Source organism: Hemiscyllium ocellatum, chromosome 21, assembly GCF_020745735.1.
Source record: "Hemiscyllium ocellatum isolate sHemOce1 chromosome 21, sHemOce1.pat.X.cur, whole genome shotgun sequence".
Classification (NCBI taxonomy): Eukaryota; Metazoa; Chordata; class Chondrichthyes; order Orectolobiformes; family Hemiscylliidae; genus Hemiscyllium; species Hemiscyllium ocellatum.
The window spans coordinates 66,165,688-66,182,715 of record NC_083421.1 but is presented as its reverse complement, the minus strand read 5'-3'; the positions used below and the strand labels follow the sequence as shown (position 1 = coordinate 66,182,715).

General features: G+C 44.5%; 1 protein-coding gene across 1 annotated transcript in view; it reads right to left on the bottom strand.

Annotated features, from left to right (window-relative positions):
- vav2 (vav 2 guanine nucleotide exchange factor) overlaps window positions 1–17,028 on the bottom strand; it is a 158,258-nt gene that overhangs the window by 9,506 nt on the left and 131,724 nt on the right. The window contains exons 23-25 of the mRNA XM_060841679.1: window positions 15,976–16,092; window positions 12,859–12,946; window positions 7,216–7,339 (exon numbers count right to left, since the gene is read on the bottom strand). Of these exons, the coding sequence (XP_060697662.1) occupies window positions 7,216–7,339; window positions 12,859–12,946; window positions 15,976–16,092 (329 nt within the window). The remainder of the gene's footprint in view (window positions 1–7,215; window positions 7,340–12,858; window positions 12,947–15,975; window positions 16,093–17,028) is intronic.

The window sequence follows — 17,028 nt, the reverse complement described above, 5'->3', positions numbered from 1 at the left end:
CTCCTGCCCCTAAGCACGCTACCTAGCTGGCATTCTAAACTCACACTTAGCTTCGAAACGTAATGTTCGACAGCTGCTGTCTGGAATTCTGCACCTTTAAACATCAGCACACGCAGCGAATTCTGGGGAAAGAGGGGTGTGGTCTGCCTTCACCCCGACACATCTACACCAGCAGGAACCTGTCTGAATGGAAGGAGCACTGACCTTGCAGACACATGAAGTTCTCTTTTTGCATTAGAAAATGGTCAGGGCAGAGTGCCAATCTGCGTGAGATTATCTCTCCTCAGCACATCTAGCCCAATGTGGCCCTCCTCCTGAGAAACATTTCACCTGCTCAATCACATCATTGTGTATTCACAATGATGACTGATTCCTAGTTGAGCCCCACTGGCTGCAAAGGGACACCCTGACGTTATGGAGCTGCTGGCATAGGTGTCTCTGTTCACTCCATTGACAGTGGGGGCTGAGGACAAGGATAGCCTTTATAACGCACATGTTAACCTTGTTAACTCTTGACCCCAACGCTGTCTTTCAGATGGTGCATGGAAAGTGACCTTAAACCAGTCCAGCAGGTCCAAGGTCAGAGGTCTCCAGCTTTGCCCATTATGTTGTAGATGTGGCACTTTAACTGAGGAGGAGAGAAGGAGACAAAGGCAGATGTACCTGACCAGAAAGGAGCAGAGTTCTGAGATGCAACACTGAAGCCCTGAGGACTAAGAAAAGCAAAGTTGTAGGAAGAGGAGGAGGATGCTGCAGGAGATTAGAAGGAGAGGAACAGTCAGTACATGTAGAAATATTAAACAGAAAATCAGGTCAAGCAATATTAAAATACAAGGAAAAAAGCAACAATAATTTTCAGCAAAACCTGCCATTGAAATCGAGGCCCCGGATTTGAGTAAAATCACAGAATGCCCGTGTGAAGGGAAGCAGTAACTTGACTGGCCTGGGGAGACAGGGACAATATTCAAACTTTCTCAGCTAAGACAGGATAACAAACTGACTCCATCAAGATGAAGGGTAGGAGTAGGCTACCTAGCCCCTTGAGCCTGCTCTACTGTTCAACGTGATCATGGTTTATCCTGGGCTCCACCTTCCCATAATCCTTCAGTTCCTGCTGCTTCCACCTCCTCCAGCAGGAGGCCTCCTGGCACAGAACATCACACCTGTTTGTAACCACCCTGGGACATCCATCATCCAACGACATCTTAATTGACCCCTCTTCCCGCTGCCTTTACCCTCTAGGAGACATCACTGCAGCTTTTCAGCTCAGATCCAACAGCTGAAATACTGACACATTCCTTTTTGGACGTCACTGTTAAGAGTAGATTTTGCTCTTGCAATTTGAAGCAATTCTGTTATGGCCAGTGTGTGGAATTTTCAGTGTGCATTTTACATCCACATTTCAAACACCCATGTTTCCTTCCTCAGAACTTATTGTCCAGGTTTCTGATGGATTCCTGATGAAGGGCCTATGCCCAAAACGTCGATTTTCCTGCTCCTCAGACTCGGCCTGACTTGTTGTACTTTCCCAAAATGCACCCTCGACTCTCCCACATCTGCAGTCCTCACTTCCTCCTAGGTTTCTGATGGAGACAGGACAGCCGAAAGAACGGTGCTTTTGAGGAGTACTTTCCTGCTCCAGGCTTGAATCTTTATGTCAGTGACATGTCTTCACCCTCACAAAATGTTCTTCTGGTTTTCCCGATGGTCCTCCTAATTTCTGTACATCTGTCACTTTGTGGTATCATCTGTCCTAAATTACCAAACATAGCAACCTGTTCCAGCGTGAAACCAATCCCTTCAAATCTTCACACTCATTGCCTGTCATATATTTTATAAGGCATCTTCTCAATCTATCAGCAATATTTATAATCTGTGTATCACAAGTCTGTCATGTTCCTAGCCTTCGAGTTTTACATTGGAAGTGCATCAGATTTTCTGTTTGGTCCATCATTTCCCTCTACACTTTAAGGATTCCCTTGATTTGTTCCGTCTACAATTCACTTCTATCTTGTTTCTACCTTTCTTTCCAAAGAGGCGGCACGGTGGCACAGTGGTTAGCACTGTTGGCTCAGCACCAGGGACTCAGGTTTGATTCTGGCCTCAGGCGACTGTCTGTGTGGAGTTTGCACATTCTCCCCGTGTCTGCGTGGGTTTCCTCCCACAGTCCAAAGATGTGCAGGTTAGGTGAACTGGCCGTGGGAAATTGCCCGTAGTGTTAGGTGAAGGGGTAAATGTAGGGCAATGGGTCTGGGTGGGTTGCTCTTTGGAGGGTCAGTGTGGACTTGTTGGGCCGAAGGGCCTGTTTCCACACTACGTAATCCAATTCAATCAAATGATGTCAGCATTTGTTTTTTCTGCACGTTATTTGCCACCATTCCTTTTTATCTTTCAAGGAGTTTGCCTTCTATTGAATTACTCTCCTTTTGAGATTTTTTTCCAGTTTCATACTTTCTTACATGAACAAGGAACAACATCGTGACTTGGCCCTTTGAATCTGCTCCACCACTCAATAAGATTATCACTGATCTTAACTCTACATTCCTGCATATCCTGATAATCTTTCATCTCCTTGGTCATCAAGGATCTGTCTACTTCTGCCCTCGAAATAATTAAAAATTCTGCATCCAGTGCATTTTGAGGAATGGAATTCCGAAGACACTCAATCCTCAGAAAAAATACTTTCTTTTTCCTGTTTTAAATAGGTGCCACCTTTTTTGACACCAACTTCTAGGTTCTCCAAAGCATCCTCTCAACATCCACCCAGTCAAGTCCCCTCAGGATCTTCCATGTCTCAAATACATCACCACTAATTCTTCTAAATTTCAGATGATAGAGGACTAGCCTGTCTAACCTTTCCTCAAATAAATCTGCTCATTCCAATGTTAATCTGGTAAAGCTTCTCGGGAGTTGTTTGCACCAAATTAATATCCTTGTGTAAGTACTCCAGATGCAGTCTTACTGAATAACTGAAACATAACCTCCCTACTCTTGCTTTGAATTTCCCTCACAATAAAACAAAATATCTATTAGCTTTGCTGATTTCTGGCTCACACGTCTATCTTCAGACACCATTTCTCTTTAGCTGCTGACATTTATTCTTCATTTTCTTTTCAATGTCAATGTCATCACAAGTGCTTTGTTTCCTCCCTGTCATCATTGCCACAATCTCATCTGCCATCCACCCCTCATCTCTTTGTCTTTTCCATTTTGGTCTTATTTCTTTCACAGTACGTTGTGTAATTTTCTTCCGCACTTAGTAACTTGTTTTGTTTTTCTTGTTCTGAGAAATGTTTGTTTGGAATCCTGAGACACCAAACTTGCTCAGAATGAATTCCTTGCTCTGGTTTTCATCCTTCAACATCCTGACATCTAAATGGTCTCACTTTTTTTTGTCAGATGATGATCTGCATTTAAATCCACAGCAGGATAATGACAAATGCTCCTTAAACCGATTCTAAAAGGTTGTTTGACCATTACAGAATCTATTTGATTGTTAGACATGTTGCCTAGACTTCTCTTTTTGGTCGCTCACTCACTTACAGCCTCCGGCCTCCTCACATCTTATTTGTCTCTGAGTTTATTACCAGAAATCCTCGATAAGTTACTGTCTGTCAAAGTCTTTAATATAGATTGCAACCAGCTGAGGCCCATGTCTGACTTCACCAAATTAGGAAGTGGTGGCAAGGATCCAATTGAAAATGTGGGGTTTGAGCAACTGAGCAGTACGCTGAGGGATAGAGAGGCCTTAAACATCTACAACACTCCAGGCAGAGACATCACCAGGCCTGGATGTGATACATCTGAGATTACGGAGAGGGGTTCGGGAGAAAATCACAGGGCCATAAACAGGCCTCTCTATGAACACAGGATTAGGGAGAAAATCACAGGGCCATTAACAGGCCTCTCTATGAACACAGGATTAGGGAGAAAATCACAGGGCCATAAACAGGCCTCTCTATAAACACAGGATTAGGGAGAAAATCACAGGGCCATTGACAGGCCTCTCTATGAACACAGGATTAGGGAGAAAATCACAGGGCCATTGACAGGCCTCTCTATAAACACAGGATTAGGGAGAAAATCACAGGGCCATTGACAGGCCTCTCTATAAACACAGGATTAGGGAGAAAATCACAGGGCCATTAACAGGCCTCTCTATGAACACAGGATTAGGGAGAAAATCACAGGGCCATTGACAGGCCTCTCTATAAACACAGGATTAGTCCCAGGACACAAGACAATCACAAATGTGACACCACTGTTTAAAAAAAAGGTGCAAAGGTTAACCCAGGAAGCTACAAACCTGTCAGCTTGATGTAAATGGAAAACTTGTGGAGGCTATAATGAAGAATAAGGTAAATATACAGTTAGAAAAATAAGTTAATTAGACATGGTTAGGATTGATGGGTCCTTGGCAGCATGGATTAGAAGGTGACTAAAAGATAGGAAACAAGGCAGGTATCGATGGGCATTACTCAGTTCGGAGAAGAGTTAAAAGTGGTATTCCCCAGGGATCAGTGTTGGGACTATTGCTTTTCCTGATTTAAATAAATGATTTGGAGATGGATGTTGAGGGAAAAATCTCTAAATTTGCAGATGATACAAAACTAACAACAACAGTGAATTGTGAGGATGATGCTGAGTGATTTCAGAGGGACCTATCAATGCACAGGCACCTGCCAGAGAAATTTCAGTGCAGAGAAACAGAGGTAATGCATTTTGATAGAAGAAACAGAGAGACAATACAGGCCTCAATGGCACAACTTTACAGGGTGTACAGGAACACCTTGAGGTTCACATGAATTATTCTCAGTAGGTGGCCAGGCAGGTTGAAATACTTATGAAGAAGGACCCCAGAACATTTCTCTCCACAGATGCTCTGAACGCTGCTGAGGTATTCCAGTAATTTCTGGTGTTGGTGAAGTTGAAACAGTTGTTAGGAAGGGTCATAGGCTCCTTGGGTTTGTAAATGGAGGCATTGAGTATACAAGTGAGGAAGTGGTGCTACGCCTCTGTAAATCATTTGTCAGAACACATTTGGAGAATCATGTTCATGTTATTTAAGGAAGGATGTGAAAGCCCTGAGCAGAGTTCACAGGAGATTTACTGGAATGATACCAGGAATGAGGGATTTTGGACACAAGAAAAGATTAGAGACATTGAGCTTGTTCACCTTGGAGCAGAGAAGATTGAGAGGTGACCTTATTGAGGTGTCAGCATTATAAACAATTTTGGCAGGGAGAAGGAGAATATTCCAGGATATCAGTAACTAGGGGTCACAATTCCCAGATTGTCAGCAAGAGAGCTAGGAATGAGATGAGGAGAAAGTTCTTTACTCAGACAGTTGGCACGGTGGTTCAGTGGTTAGCACTGCTGCCTCACAGCACCAGGTTCGATTCCAGCCTCGGGCGACTGACTGTGTGGAGTTTGCACATTTGTTCTGTGTCTGCGTGGGTTTCCTCCGGGTGCTTCAGTTTCCTCCCACATTCCAAAGGTGTGCAGGTCAGGTGAGGGCCATGCGAAAAATTGCCCATAGTGTTAGGTGCATTAGTCAGAGGGAAATGGGAATAGGTGGGTTACTCTTCGGAGGGTTGGTGTGGACTTGTTGGGCCGAAGGGCCTGTTTCCACACTGTAGAAAAAGTTGTTGGGATGTGGAATGTGCTGCCTGGGAGAGGGGTGGAGACAGCTGCCACAAGAAGTTTCAGAGAGAGCTGGATGTACATTTGAATGGGATTAATTTAGAGAGTTACAGAGAAAGGATTGGAGAATGGGACTAACTGGGTAACTCTTTTGGGAGACAGTGAAGCGACAATGGTTCAAATGGCTTCCTTCTGTACTGTAAAACTCTATGATCCTTGCAACACCCCATTAGTTACAGCTCGCCAACTTGAAAATACTTCATTCATCAATACTTTGTTTCCTGTCTGCTAACCAGTTCCTTATCCATGCTGATACATAGAATGTGGGAGAAACAGATCAGGTACAATCTTAGTAAATGGTAGAGCAGGTTTGTGAGGCTGAATGACATATTCCTGGTATTTAATCATATGTTTGTACATTCTAATTCATAGATAATTCCCAATTCCATCAACCATTATCTCGTGGACTAATCTTTTGTGCAGTACATTTTGTTCGATGTTTTGAATTATATCTTTAATTGCTCCTCAATCTATTTACTGTTAAACCTTTCAGTCTATTGATGCATTCAATCTTAATCTGCTTTCATCTCATATCTACAAACTGACCTCAAGTTTTTAAGATTTTTGATTGTGTTTAAGGTTCTTGTTTGTGATTGGAGTAACTTCCTTACAGCTTATTGTGAAATTCACTATTATGATCACTATTTCCCAACGGATCTTTTGCTGTGACATTTCCAACTCAACCTGTTTTATCACAGACTATGAGATTGAGGGAACGACGGCATTGTGGCTTTGCGGAAATAAAACAGATGGCAAACTGCCAAGTTAAATAGCAATCCGTTCAGCCAGGATCCATCCATGTGCTGCACAATCTATTTCTCAGGATCTCTCAGCATGTGGCCAATTTAGATTCAGGTGCTGATTGTTGTTTGATTACGCCACAGCATCACAGGATTTCTCATCGTTTAATTCTGTCAGGAGGTGTCCTGTAAGATGGCCCTCCAGGCCTGAAAGGGGTGACATGTCTGGAAATATATCCAAGTGTGTACAAGGGCATTGGAGTTATTCCGAAAACTGTTGCTTCCTTTGAGTTATGTCAAGGTAGTTCTTGACAAGTCATTTCCTGGCCCTTCTGTGAGATTCAGAGAATGGGCTTCCCAACAGGAATTGCCCTTTCATTCCTCCGTCCTTCCATCTTGGTCTAAACCACATTGAGTAATGACTAGACAGCTGGGAGGTCAGGCTGCACAGAGTTAGATGGTTCCCTCTTTGTGTCCTGTTAAAATTCACAGAGGGGCATCCAATAACCATACAGGACAGACACAGGTATTGAAATGGATTTGTGACAATGATTAAAATGGCAGTTATAGCTTGAACTGCAAGAGGATTTGCACTTACCACCAACAGGCCTTTCCCATCACCTGGTCTCCTTACATTATACACTTACTTCAAGTTACATGCCCCTCATATTATGAACTACCCACTCCTATTATTTATTACCCCTTCTTATCCCCTCACATTGCATACTCCCTATTCACTGATGAACAGGTTCACTCACACACAGATGGTTACCTGAGGTCCGAGAGTTTGAACGCTGAACTGCCTTATCTCGCTGCTTGTATGGAAAGCGTAAAGCTGTGTCCAGCTGTTTGAAGCTTTCTTTCAGAGAGTGGGTCTGGTAATACTCTACCAGCTCCTACAATGAAATAAGTCACACCCATCATTATTGTTAAACCTTACAACACAGACAAGTGAAATCAAGAAAACTTTGACTCTGTCCCCGGCTCACATTTCCCCAGTTTCTCAAAATCCCATCTACAATCCAGCATGGCCCAATTATGAATGATTCAAAATCATTGCTGCACTTGCTCCTGCCTCACACAGTGGTGTTTAGCATCACTGGTCAGCCCTGCCTGGTTTCCTGGCCCATGGGTCCCACCTCCTGCTCCCTCAACCCTATTTCCATAAAACTGCTGACCACCCAATGTCTCCTCCTGGTATCTGTGTTAATGTGGAGGTGTTGTCCCTCTCATTAGCCATATCCTCAGAAAAGGCAACCCTCAATCCCCCACTGGTCTTGTGAGTTACCATCTCATTATCACCATCCTCTTCCTCTCTGTCACCCTAACCACTGATGTCACCTCCCAAACTATTACCATCTTTTCTGGAACTTCATGCTGAATCCCTCCAATCGAGTTTCCACAATGTTATTAGAACAATACTGCCTCTATCGAAGTCACAGGTAACATTCTGTGTGGCTGTGACAAACATTCTCCACACAGCCCCCCCCCTTTCATCAGCCATCCCACCACGCTCCAGACCTGGATGGGGAAGTCGCCCTTCAGTTATCTGACTCTTTATTTGACATCCAATACTGGATGAGCAGAAATTTCTTCCCATTAAACAGTGGGAAGACTGACACCATTGTTTTCAGTCACCCTTCCCAAGTTAGCGACTCTATCCCTCTCCCTGACAACAGTCTGAGGTTCAGCCTATCTGTTCATAACGTTAGTGTAAATCTTTTATCCTCAGATGAGCTTCTGATCTCCGACTGAAACCTACAGAATATGGAGAGGCCAGGGGAGAGTGCAGTGGAGAGGATATTTCTACTATTAGGAAAGCTTAGGACCCGAAGGCATAGCCTCAGGGCTGAATTGAGGTGGACTTTGTTCAGCCACTGGGTGGTGACTCTGTGGAATTCACACAGGGATGTGGAGGCCAGGTCACTGAGGGTATTTATGACAGAGATAGAAAGGCTCTTGATTAGTTGGGGATCAAGGGTTAGGGGGAGAAGGCAGGAGAATGGGGTTGAGAAACATATTAGGTTAGATTAGATTAGATTAGATTCCTTACAGTGTGGAAACAGGCCCTTCGGCCCAACAAGTCCACACCAACCCACCGAAGTGCAACCCACCCAGACCTATTCCCCTACATTTACCCCTTTATTATGGGACATTATGGGAATAATTTAGCACGGCCAATCCACCCTGACCTACACATCTTTGGACGGTGGGGGGAAACCGGAGCACCCGGAGCAAACCCACGCAGACACGGGGAGAATGTGCAAACTGCACACAGTCAGTCGCCTGAGTTGGGAATTGAACCCGGGTCTCAGGCGCTGTGAGACAGCAGTGCTAACCACTGTGCCACCGTGCCGCACATCAGCCATGAGTGAATGGCAATGCAAACGTGATATGCTGAATGGTCTAATTCTGCCAGGCCCCCATCTCCAGTCTGTAACATTGCAGTTTTATGTTAAAGCCCTCATTCAAGCATTCATTAACTCGAGACTTCAGCATTGCAATGGCTGCTTCCCACATCCTCCCATCTGTAAACAAGAACCCTTCCAAAGTGCTGCTGCTCCTCGCTGGCCTCAAACTGTCCCGTTGCCCCTGCCCTCACTCTCCCGTTGCCCCTGCCCTCACCCTCCCGTTGCCCCTGCCCTCACCCTCCCGTTGCCCCTGCCCTCACCCTCCCGTTGCCCCTGCCCTCACCGTCCTGTTGCCCCTGCCCTCACCCTCCTGTTGCCCCTGCCCTCACCGTCCCGTAGCCCCTGCCCTCACCGTCCCGTTGCCCCTGCCCTCACCGTCCTGTTTTCCCTCTGCTCATTGACCTACATTAGCTCTTCATCAAGTAACATCTTTATTTTAAATGTTTTCTCCTTGTTTCTCAATCCCTCTGTGCCCCTGCACCTTACCTTCTGCCTTTAGGACACTGTCTAAAGTCTTTCTTCTTGTTACCCTGATGTTATATTATCATGTTCCTGTGAAAATCCTGGCATATTTTCTTACTGTGAAGGTGCTGTCGGGTAATGGAGCACGGGCCGAGAACAAGAGAGCACTGTGATCCCAAGTCCCAGACTGAATCTACTGCGTACAGTTCTGGTCACCACATTACCAAAAGGATCTGGAGGCTTTGGAGAGAGTGCAGAGGTGGTTCACCAGGATGTTGCCTGGCGTGGAGGGTGTTAGCTATGAAGAGAGGTTGAGTAGATTAGGATAATTTTCATTAGAAAGTCGGACGGTTGAGGGGGGACCTGATTGTGATCTACAAAATCATGAGAGGTTTAGACAGGGTGGGTAGCAAGAAGCTGTTTCCCAGAGTGGGGGATTCAATTACATGGGGTCATGAGTTCAAGGGGAGAGGGGAAAGGTTTAAGGGAGATATGCATGGTAAGTTATTTACGCAGAGGGTGGTGGGGGTCTGGAACGCGTTGCCAGCAAACGTGGTGGAGGTGGGCACAATAGCTTCATTTAATATGTGTCTGGACAGATACATGAATGGGCTGGGAGCAAAGGGATACAGACCCTTAGATAACTGGTTTAGATAGAGGATCTGGATCAGCGCAGGCTTGGAGGGCCAAAGGGTCTGTTTCTGTGCTGGAATTATTTTCTTCTTTGAACCCAGGCACCGACTCAGAAGGTCTCGGATCCCAGGACTCTACCCTGGAATGACTGACCTCCAATGGGTTCCCAGTTCCTAGTCCCTGATGGTGCAGTTTACTTCAGACCTTCCTAAACTGGTCTCCATGATGTGGGACAGAACACAAATAAACATAATTCCACCTACGATAACACCTCCACCCAGCGCATATCTGAGCCCTGCTATGTTCCAATAGTCGGAATGACAAGACGAACAAGAACTTTCCATATCCTCTCTTCCTTAGCTATGGAAAGGGAGATTTCAGCTCAGTTCCTGTTCCCAGTCTGTCACTCCCATGTACTTCACGGTGATGTCACTATATAGACAATAGGTGCAGGAGTAGGCCATTCTGCCCTTCGAGCCTGCACCACCATTCAATATGATCATGGCTGATCATCCTCAATCAGTATCCTGTTCCTGCCTTATCTCCATAACCCTTGATTCCACTATCCTTGAGAGCTCTATCCAACTCTTTCTTAAATGAATCCAGAAACTGGGCCTCCACTGCCCTCTGGGGCAGAGCATTCCACACAGCCACCACTCTCTGGGTGAAGAAGTTTCTCCTCATCTCTGTCCTAAATGGTCTACCCCGTATTTTTAAGCTGTGTCCTCTGGTTCGGCACTCACCCATCAGCGGAAACATGTTTCCTGCCTCCAGAGTGTCCAATCCTTTAATAATCTTATATGTCTCAATCAGATCCCCTCTCAGTCTTCTGAACTCAAGGGTATACAAGCCCAGTCGCTCCAGTCTTTTAGTGTAAGGTAGTCCCGTCATTCCAGGAATTGACATCGTGAACCTACGCTGCACTCCCTCAATAGCCAGAATGTCTTTCCTCAAATTTGGAGACCAGAACTGCACACAGTACTCCAGGTGTGGTCTCACCAGGGCCCTGTACAGCTGCAGAAGAACCTCTTTGCTTCTATACTCAATCCCTCTTGTGATAGGGAGGCCTATCACCCTCACCTTGACCTCCTTCCACCTATCCCACCTCCATCGCCCCTCCCCCTAGTCCCTCCTCCCTACCTTTTATCTTAGCCTGCTTGGCTCTCTCTCTCTTATTCCTGATGAAGGGCTTATGCTCGAAACGTCGAATTCTCTATTCCTGAGATGCTGCCTGGCCTGCCGTGCTTTGACCAGCAACACATTTGCAGCTGTGATCTCCAGCATCTGCAGACCTCATTTTTTACCCTCTTGTTATGAAGGCCAGCATGCTGTTAGCCTTCTTCACTACCTGCTGTACCTGCATGCTTACCTTCATTGACTGGTGTACAAGAACACCCAGATCTCTTTGTACTGTCCCTTTACCTAAATTGATTCCATTTAGGTAGTAATCTGCCTTCCTGTTCTTGCCACCAAAGTGGATAACCAGACATTTATCCACATTAAACTGCATCTGCCATGCATCTGACCACTCACCTAACTTGATCAGGTCACCCTGTAATCTCCTAACATCCTCATCACATTTCACCCTGCCACCCAGCTTAGTATCATCAGCAAATTTGCTAATGTTATTACTAAAACCATCTTCTATATCATTAACATATATTGTAAAAAGCTGCAGTCCCAGTACTGATCCCTGTGATACCCCACTGGTCACTGCCTGCCATTCCGAAATGGAGCCGTTTATCACTACTCTTTGTTTCCTGTCAGCCAACCAACTTTCAATCCAAGTTAGTACTTTGCCCCCAATACCATGTGCCCTAATTTTGCTCGCTAACCTCCTATGTGGACTTTATCAAAAGCTTCCTGAAAGTCCAGGTACACTACATCCACTAGTATGGCGCTCCCTCAGCGCTGATCCACTGAGATAATGCCCTACGTTCCCATCCTACCCCAGCTTTGGGTCAGCAGAGTATTGCTGACATTGCCAGTATTTGTGTATTTAATGTGGTGAACTGTGACCTCCTGTCTTCTTTCTACATTGAATATGGAAGGCAATGGACATGAAAGTCCAGGCACACTACATCTACTGGATCTCCCTCGTCCATCTTCAGAGTTACATCCTCAAAAAATTCCAGAAGATTAGTCAAGCATGATTTCCCCTTCATAAATTCATGCTGACTCTGACCTATCCTGTTATTACTATCCAGATGTGTCATATTTTCATCCTTTATAATAGACTCCAGCATCTTTCCCACCACTGAGGTCAGACTAACTGGTCTATAATTTCCTGCTTTCTCTCGCCCACCTTTCTTAAAAAGTGGTACAACATTAGCCACCCTTCAATCTGCAGGAACTGATCCCGAATCTATTGAACTCTGGAAAACAATCACCAACGCATCCACAATTTTTCAAGCTGCCTCCTTCAGTACCCTGGGATGTAGACCATCAGGCCCCAGGGACTTATCAACCTTCAGACCTAACAGTCTCTCCAACACCAATTCCTGGCGAATATAAATTCCCTTAAGTTCAGGTCCTTCAGCCACTGTTACCTCAGGGAGATTGCTTGTGTCTTCCCCAGTGAACACAGATCTGAAGTACCAATTCAATTCTTCTGCCATTTCTTTGTTCCCTGTAATATATTCCCCTGTTTCTGTCTTCAAGGGCCCAATATTAGTCTTAACCATTGTTTTGCCTTTCACATACCTAAAAAAAAACTTTTACTATCCTCCTTTATATTATTGGCCAGTTTACCTTCATACCTCATTTTTCCTCTGTGTATTTCCTTCTTAGTAATCCTATGGTAGAATGGTCTGGTCACATACTCCAGGCTCCAAAATGTAGGAAAGTCACTTTGAGAAAAGATAGCAAAGAGGACATCTGGAAAACAGGTCAAGGAAAAGGAAACATACCAGGAGACTCTCAAATTTCTTGGCCTCAGTGATGTGAATCCAATTGTCCTTCTCCACCACCTTAATGTGCTTTACCTCGTCATTAAACCTGAGGAGACAGCATCATCAGACTGTCAAGTGGCACAAAAACTAAATAATAAAATCACAAATAATATGATAAATTTGACAGATGAGATTACACATTAGGTTGAGGGTCACTGTAAATTACTTTTAAATCATCAGCCATACATTAATCCACGACGCATTTATTAGTTAAGGGAAGGTTGTGTCTGATTTGATTCTATATTTTAAGGATGTAACAAGGAAGTTCATTGAAGGTGGTGTGCTTGACATATTCTACACAGTCTTTGGGAAGGTTTTCAACAAAGGCACCCGCACAGCAGACGGATCAGTCAGTTAAAAACTCACAGAATCTCAGGACAAGTATCACATTGAATCTAAAATTGGCTTAGTGGCAGAAAACAAATTGATAGCACGAGGGGAGGCTGGTAGCAAACAAAAAGGAATCCAAAAGTTGATGCCTTGAAAAATCCCTTCAAATGCAGGATTTGACTTCCATTCCAAATATACAAATGAAAGGCTGGTGTGAGTGTGAGTTCTCACCATTTTAAAACATCATCAGCATTCAACATGTGTTTTAAACTCCCACGTACCTTCATAAGCAGCTCACATCACCCCATTGGTCCCTTGCAGTGGGTTGGAGGGTCCCAGTAATAAAAAATGTATTTGTGGAATGAAAAACTGAGGCTGAGACTAACCTCTCAATCGAACAGAGCAGCGCTTGTGTGAGAAGGGGGATTAACTTGGATCCCCTGTACCTGCACAATCATGACTTTTAGAACTGGAAAAGCAGGGTCGTCTTAAACAGAGAGTTACCTTGTATGTCACAACTGACAGTAATGAGTATAGGGTAGTAAAAAGGAGGACTGGGGTCAGTTAGGTACCAAAAACATACTGGAAGCAGAGAGCATTACTGAGACACTAAACTGAATGCACTGGTAATATTCCTTTCTTGGTAGACATCAATGCAATGTCATAGTGAAAGAGGAGGTCATTGAGACAGTGTGGATTAACAACTGGTGAAAGAGGATATACGAGAAAGGTTGGCTGTCCGTAGGGTTGGTGAGTCACTCGGACTGGATTAGACAGATCTGAGATTTTGAAGAAAAAGGTCAAGAAAGGTAGAAACTCCAGGTCAAACAGTTTAACCTGGCTGGTGGGAAACCTTCTTCAAACAATAATCAGGAACAAAGCTAAGTCACTTAGACGAATGTAAATTAATTCAGGAAAGGCAGAACAATTTGTTACAGACAAAAGGTGTTCAATAAAATTAAGATTTTTAACAAGGCAACAGAGAGAGTTGATCATGATGATGCGGTTAATGTTGTGAATGTGGAAGATGGAAAGGATAAGGGATTGGCCAAGTGAAAGGAAACAGAGCACTGGTGAGTGATTGTTTTTTGACCTGGAGATAGGTTTAAAATAGAGTCCCCAGGGTCAGCATTAGGACACCTGCTTTTCCAGATGCATATTAATACCTTAGACTGAGCTACACAGGGCAAAATTCCTAAATCATCAGGTAACACTAAGTTTGGAAATCTGGTGACCTGTTAAAGCATGTGAACTAACTCCATAGAGACCAGTATCCCATCACCAAGTCACCCTTCATTTACATGTGGGAAGTCCATGTCCCTGGTACTGCCTCGTCAGAATCTCTGATGCTTTGTCAGCCAAGGCTCCCTGATTGGACCAGAGAACTCATATTTGATTAGGTTCACCAGGCTGCCCTTGTTACAGGATAGTGGTAGACTTCAGGAGGACATAGATAGGGCATGGAAGGGACAGATGAAATTCGATGTGCAGACAAGTGAAATATTCCAATTTGACAGGAAATTGTAGGAAATTGCAACATAAAGTAAAGGATACAATTTTAAAAGGGGTGGAACAGCTTTATGTGTGCTCAGGGGGCAGGGCTGGTTAAGAATGTGGTTAATAAAGTATACAGGATCCTGGGGTTTGTAAACAGAGGCCCAGAGTGTGGTGTAACCATTAATTCAGGGCACCTAATTTTAAGGCAGCTGGGAAGGTAGGTGAGAGGGCACAGACAATATTCATAAAAATATTTCCAGGGATGAACAGCTTCAGCTACACGGATAGATTGGAGAAGCTGGGATTGTTGTCCAAGGAGAAGGTTGAGAGGAGAATTGATAGAGATATTCAAAATAATTGACGGACTGGACAGAGAGAATCTGCTTCCATTAGCAACAGGACAAAAACCAGAGAAAACAGATTCAAGGTGATTGACAAAAACAGCAAAGCTGACAGAAGGACAGCCTCTCCTACAGTGAGGTGGTTAGAATTTGGAACACCCTACCTGGGTGTGTGCTGGAGGAAGGTTCAGTCTTGGTGTGCTTAAGGGAAGTGGACAGCTATCTAAAGGAATACAGAGCAACGCTCCAGGAGTGAGCTATTCAGATAATGGCTGTTGCAGAGACAGGAGGGACTCAAAGCTCCCCAGATGCTGAAACCATTCCATAATTCTAATTTTCCAAGGCTGTTGCCAGGAATGGAGAATTTTAAAGATAAAATAAAGATTGGATTTGGAACAGAGGGGATTGAAGGGTGATTGAGTGGAAATATATACAATTGAGGGACTGAAAAGAGAGGAGTGAAAGACCCCAATTTCGATAGGAGACGGGTCCATAAGCAGGAGCTGAGACTGAGAGTAATTGGCAGAAGGACTGGTGGAAAGTTGCAGAGACATCTTTTCCCTCACAACAAGAAAGGCTGAAGTCTGAAAAGGACAGCAGACACAGGAACATCCGTGATACTTAAACACAAAAATATCTGGATGCGCTGTGAGGTGCTCTAACCAACAGGAATTACTGACCTAGGGCTGGAATTGAGATTTATACAGCTCCAACCCAGATGGGATAGACTGAATGGCCTCTAGTGCCTTCGAAAAATTCCTTGTTTACACATTTCCCTGCATTACTAAGAGTAACTGAGCAATAGGTGACCCAGAGCACACAAAATTATGTTTGTCCTCAATAAGGTGACAAACCAGCTCGATCCAGTCACTGGACTTTGTAAAAACACTATGTACAGGTCACCAACCTAATACTAATGGCGAATCTTTCAGCCTCGGCTGTGCGCTCACGGATAAGGTACGTGCCAGAAATGTGGGTTTTTAGAAGGTTGTCAGCCTGACCACGCTCCAGGTTACCCGCAAACCTACCGAGGAGGAAGATTAAACAAAAATAGTAAATGCTGAAAATCTGAAAACAAAATTCACTCAGTGTGTTCAGCAGCATCTACAGAGAGAATAACAGAGCAAATGCGTCAGGTCTGTAACTTTTCTTCAGAATTAGAACGACAGAAATGCTGGAGTTAATCTGACAGTCTCCTCCTTGTTAATCTGGCCCTGTCCTGGGAGTGGTGAATGGGGACAATGTAGAGGGAGCTTTACGCTGTATCTAACCCCATGCTGCCCCTCTCCACATCAAAGAGAACAAAAAACAAAGAAAATTTACAGCCCAGGAACAGGCCCTTCGGCCCTGCAAGCCTGAGCCGATCCAAACGTACTGTCTAAACCTGTTGCCCAATTCCTAAGCATCTGTATCCCTCTGCTCCCCACCTACTCATGCATCTGACCAGACGCATCTTAAATGAGTCTACCGTGCCTGCCTCTACCACCTCTGTTGGTAATGTGTTCCAGGCACCTACCACCCTCTGTGTGAAGTACTTGCCGCGTTTATCCCCCTTCAACTTTTCACCTCTCTCCTCGAACTCGTGACCTATTGTTATTGAGTCTCTCGCCCTATTAAAAAGCTTATCTCTATCCACCCTTCATGATTTTGTAAATCTCAGTCAGGTCCTCCCTCAACCTTCTTTTTTCTAATGAAAATAAACCTAACCTACTCAACCTCTCTTCATAGCTAGCACCTTCCATACCAGGCAACATCCTCGTAAACCTTCTCTGCACCCTCTCCAAAGCATCCACATCCTTTTGGTAACATGGCGCCCAGAACTGTACACAGTATTCTGAATGTGGATGAACCAATGTCTTGTACAATTTTAACATGATCTGCCAGCTCTTATACTCAATACCCCGTCCAATGAAGGCAAGCATACTATATGCCTTCTTGACCACTCTATCCATCCGTGCAG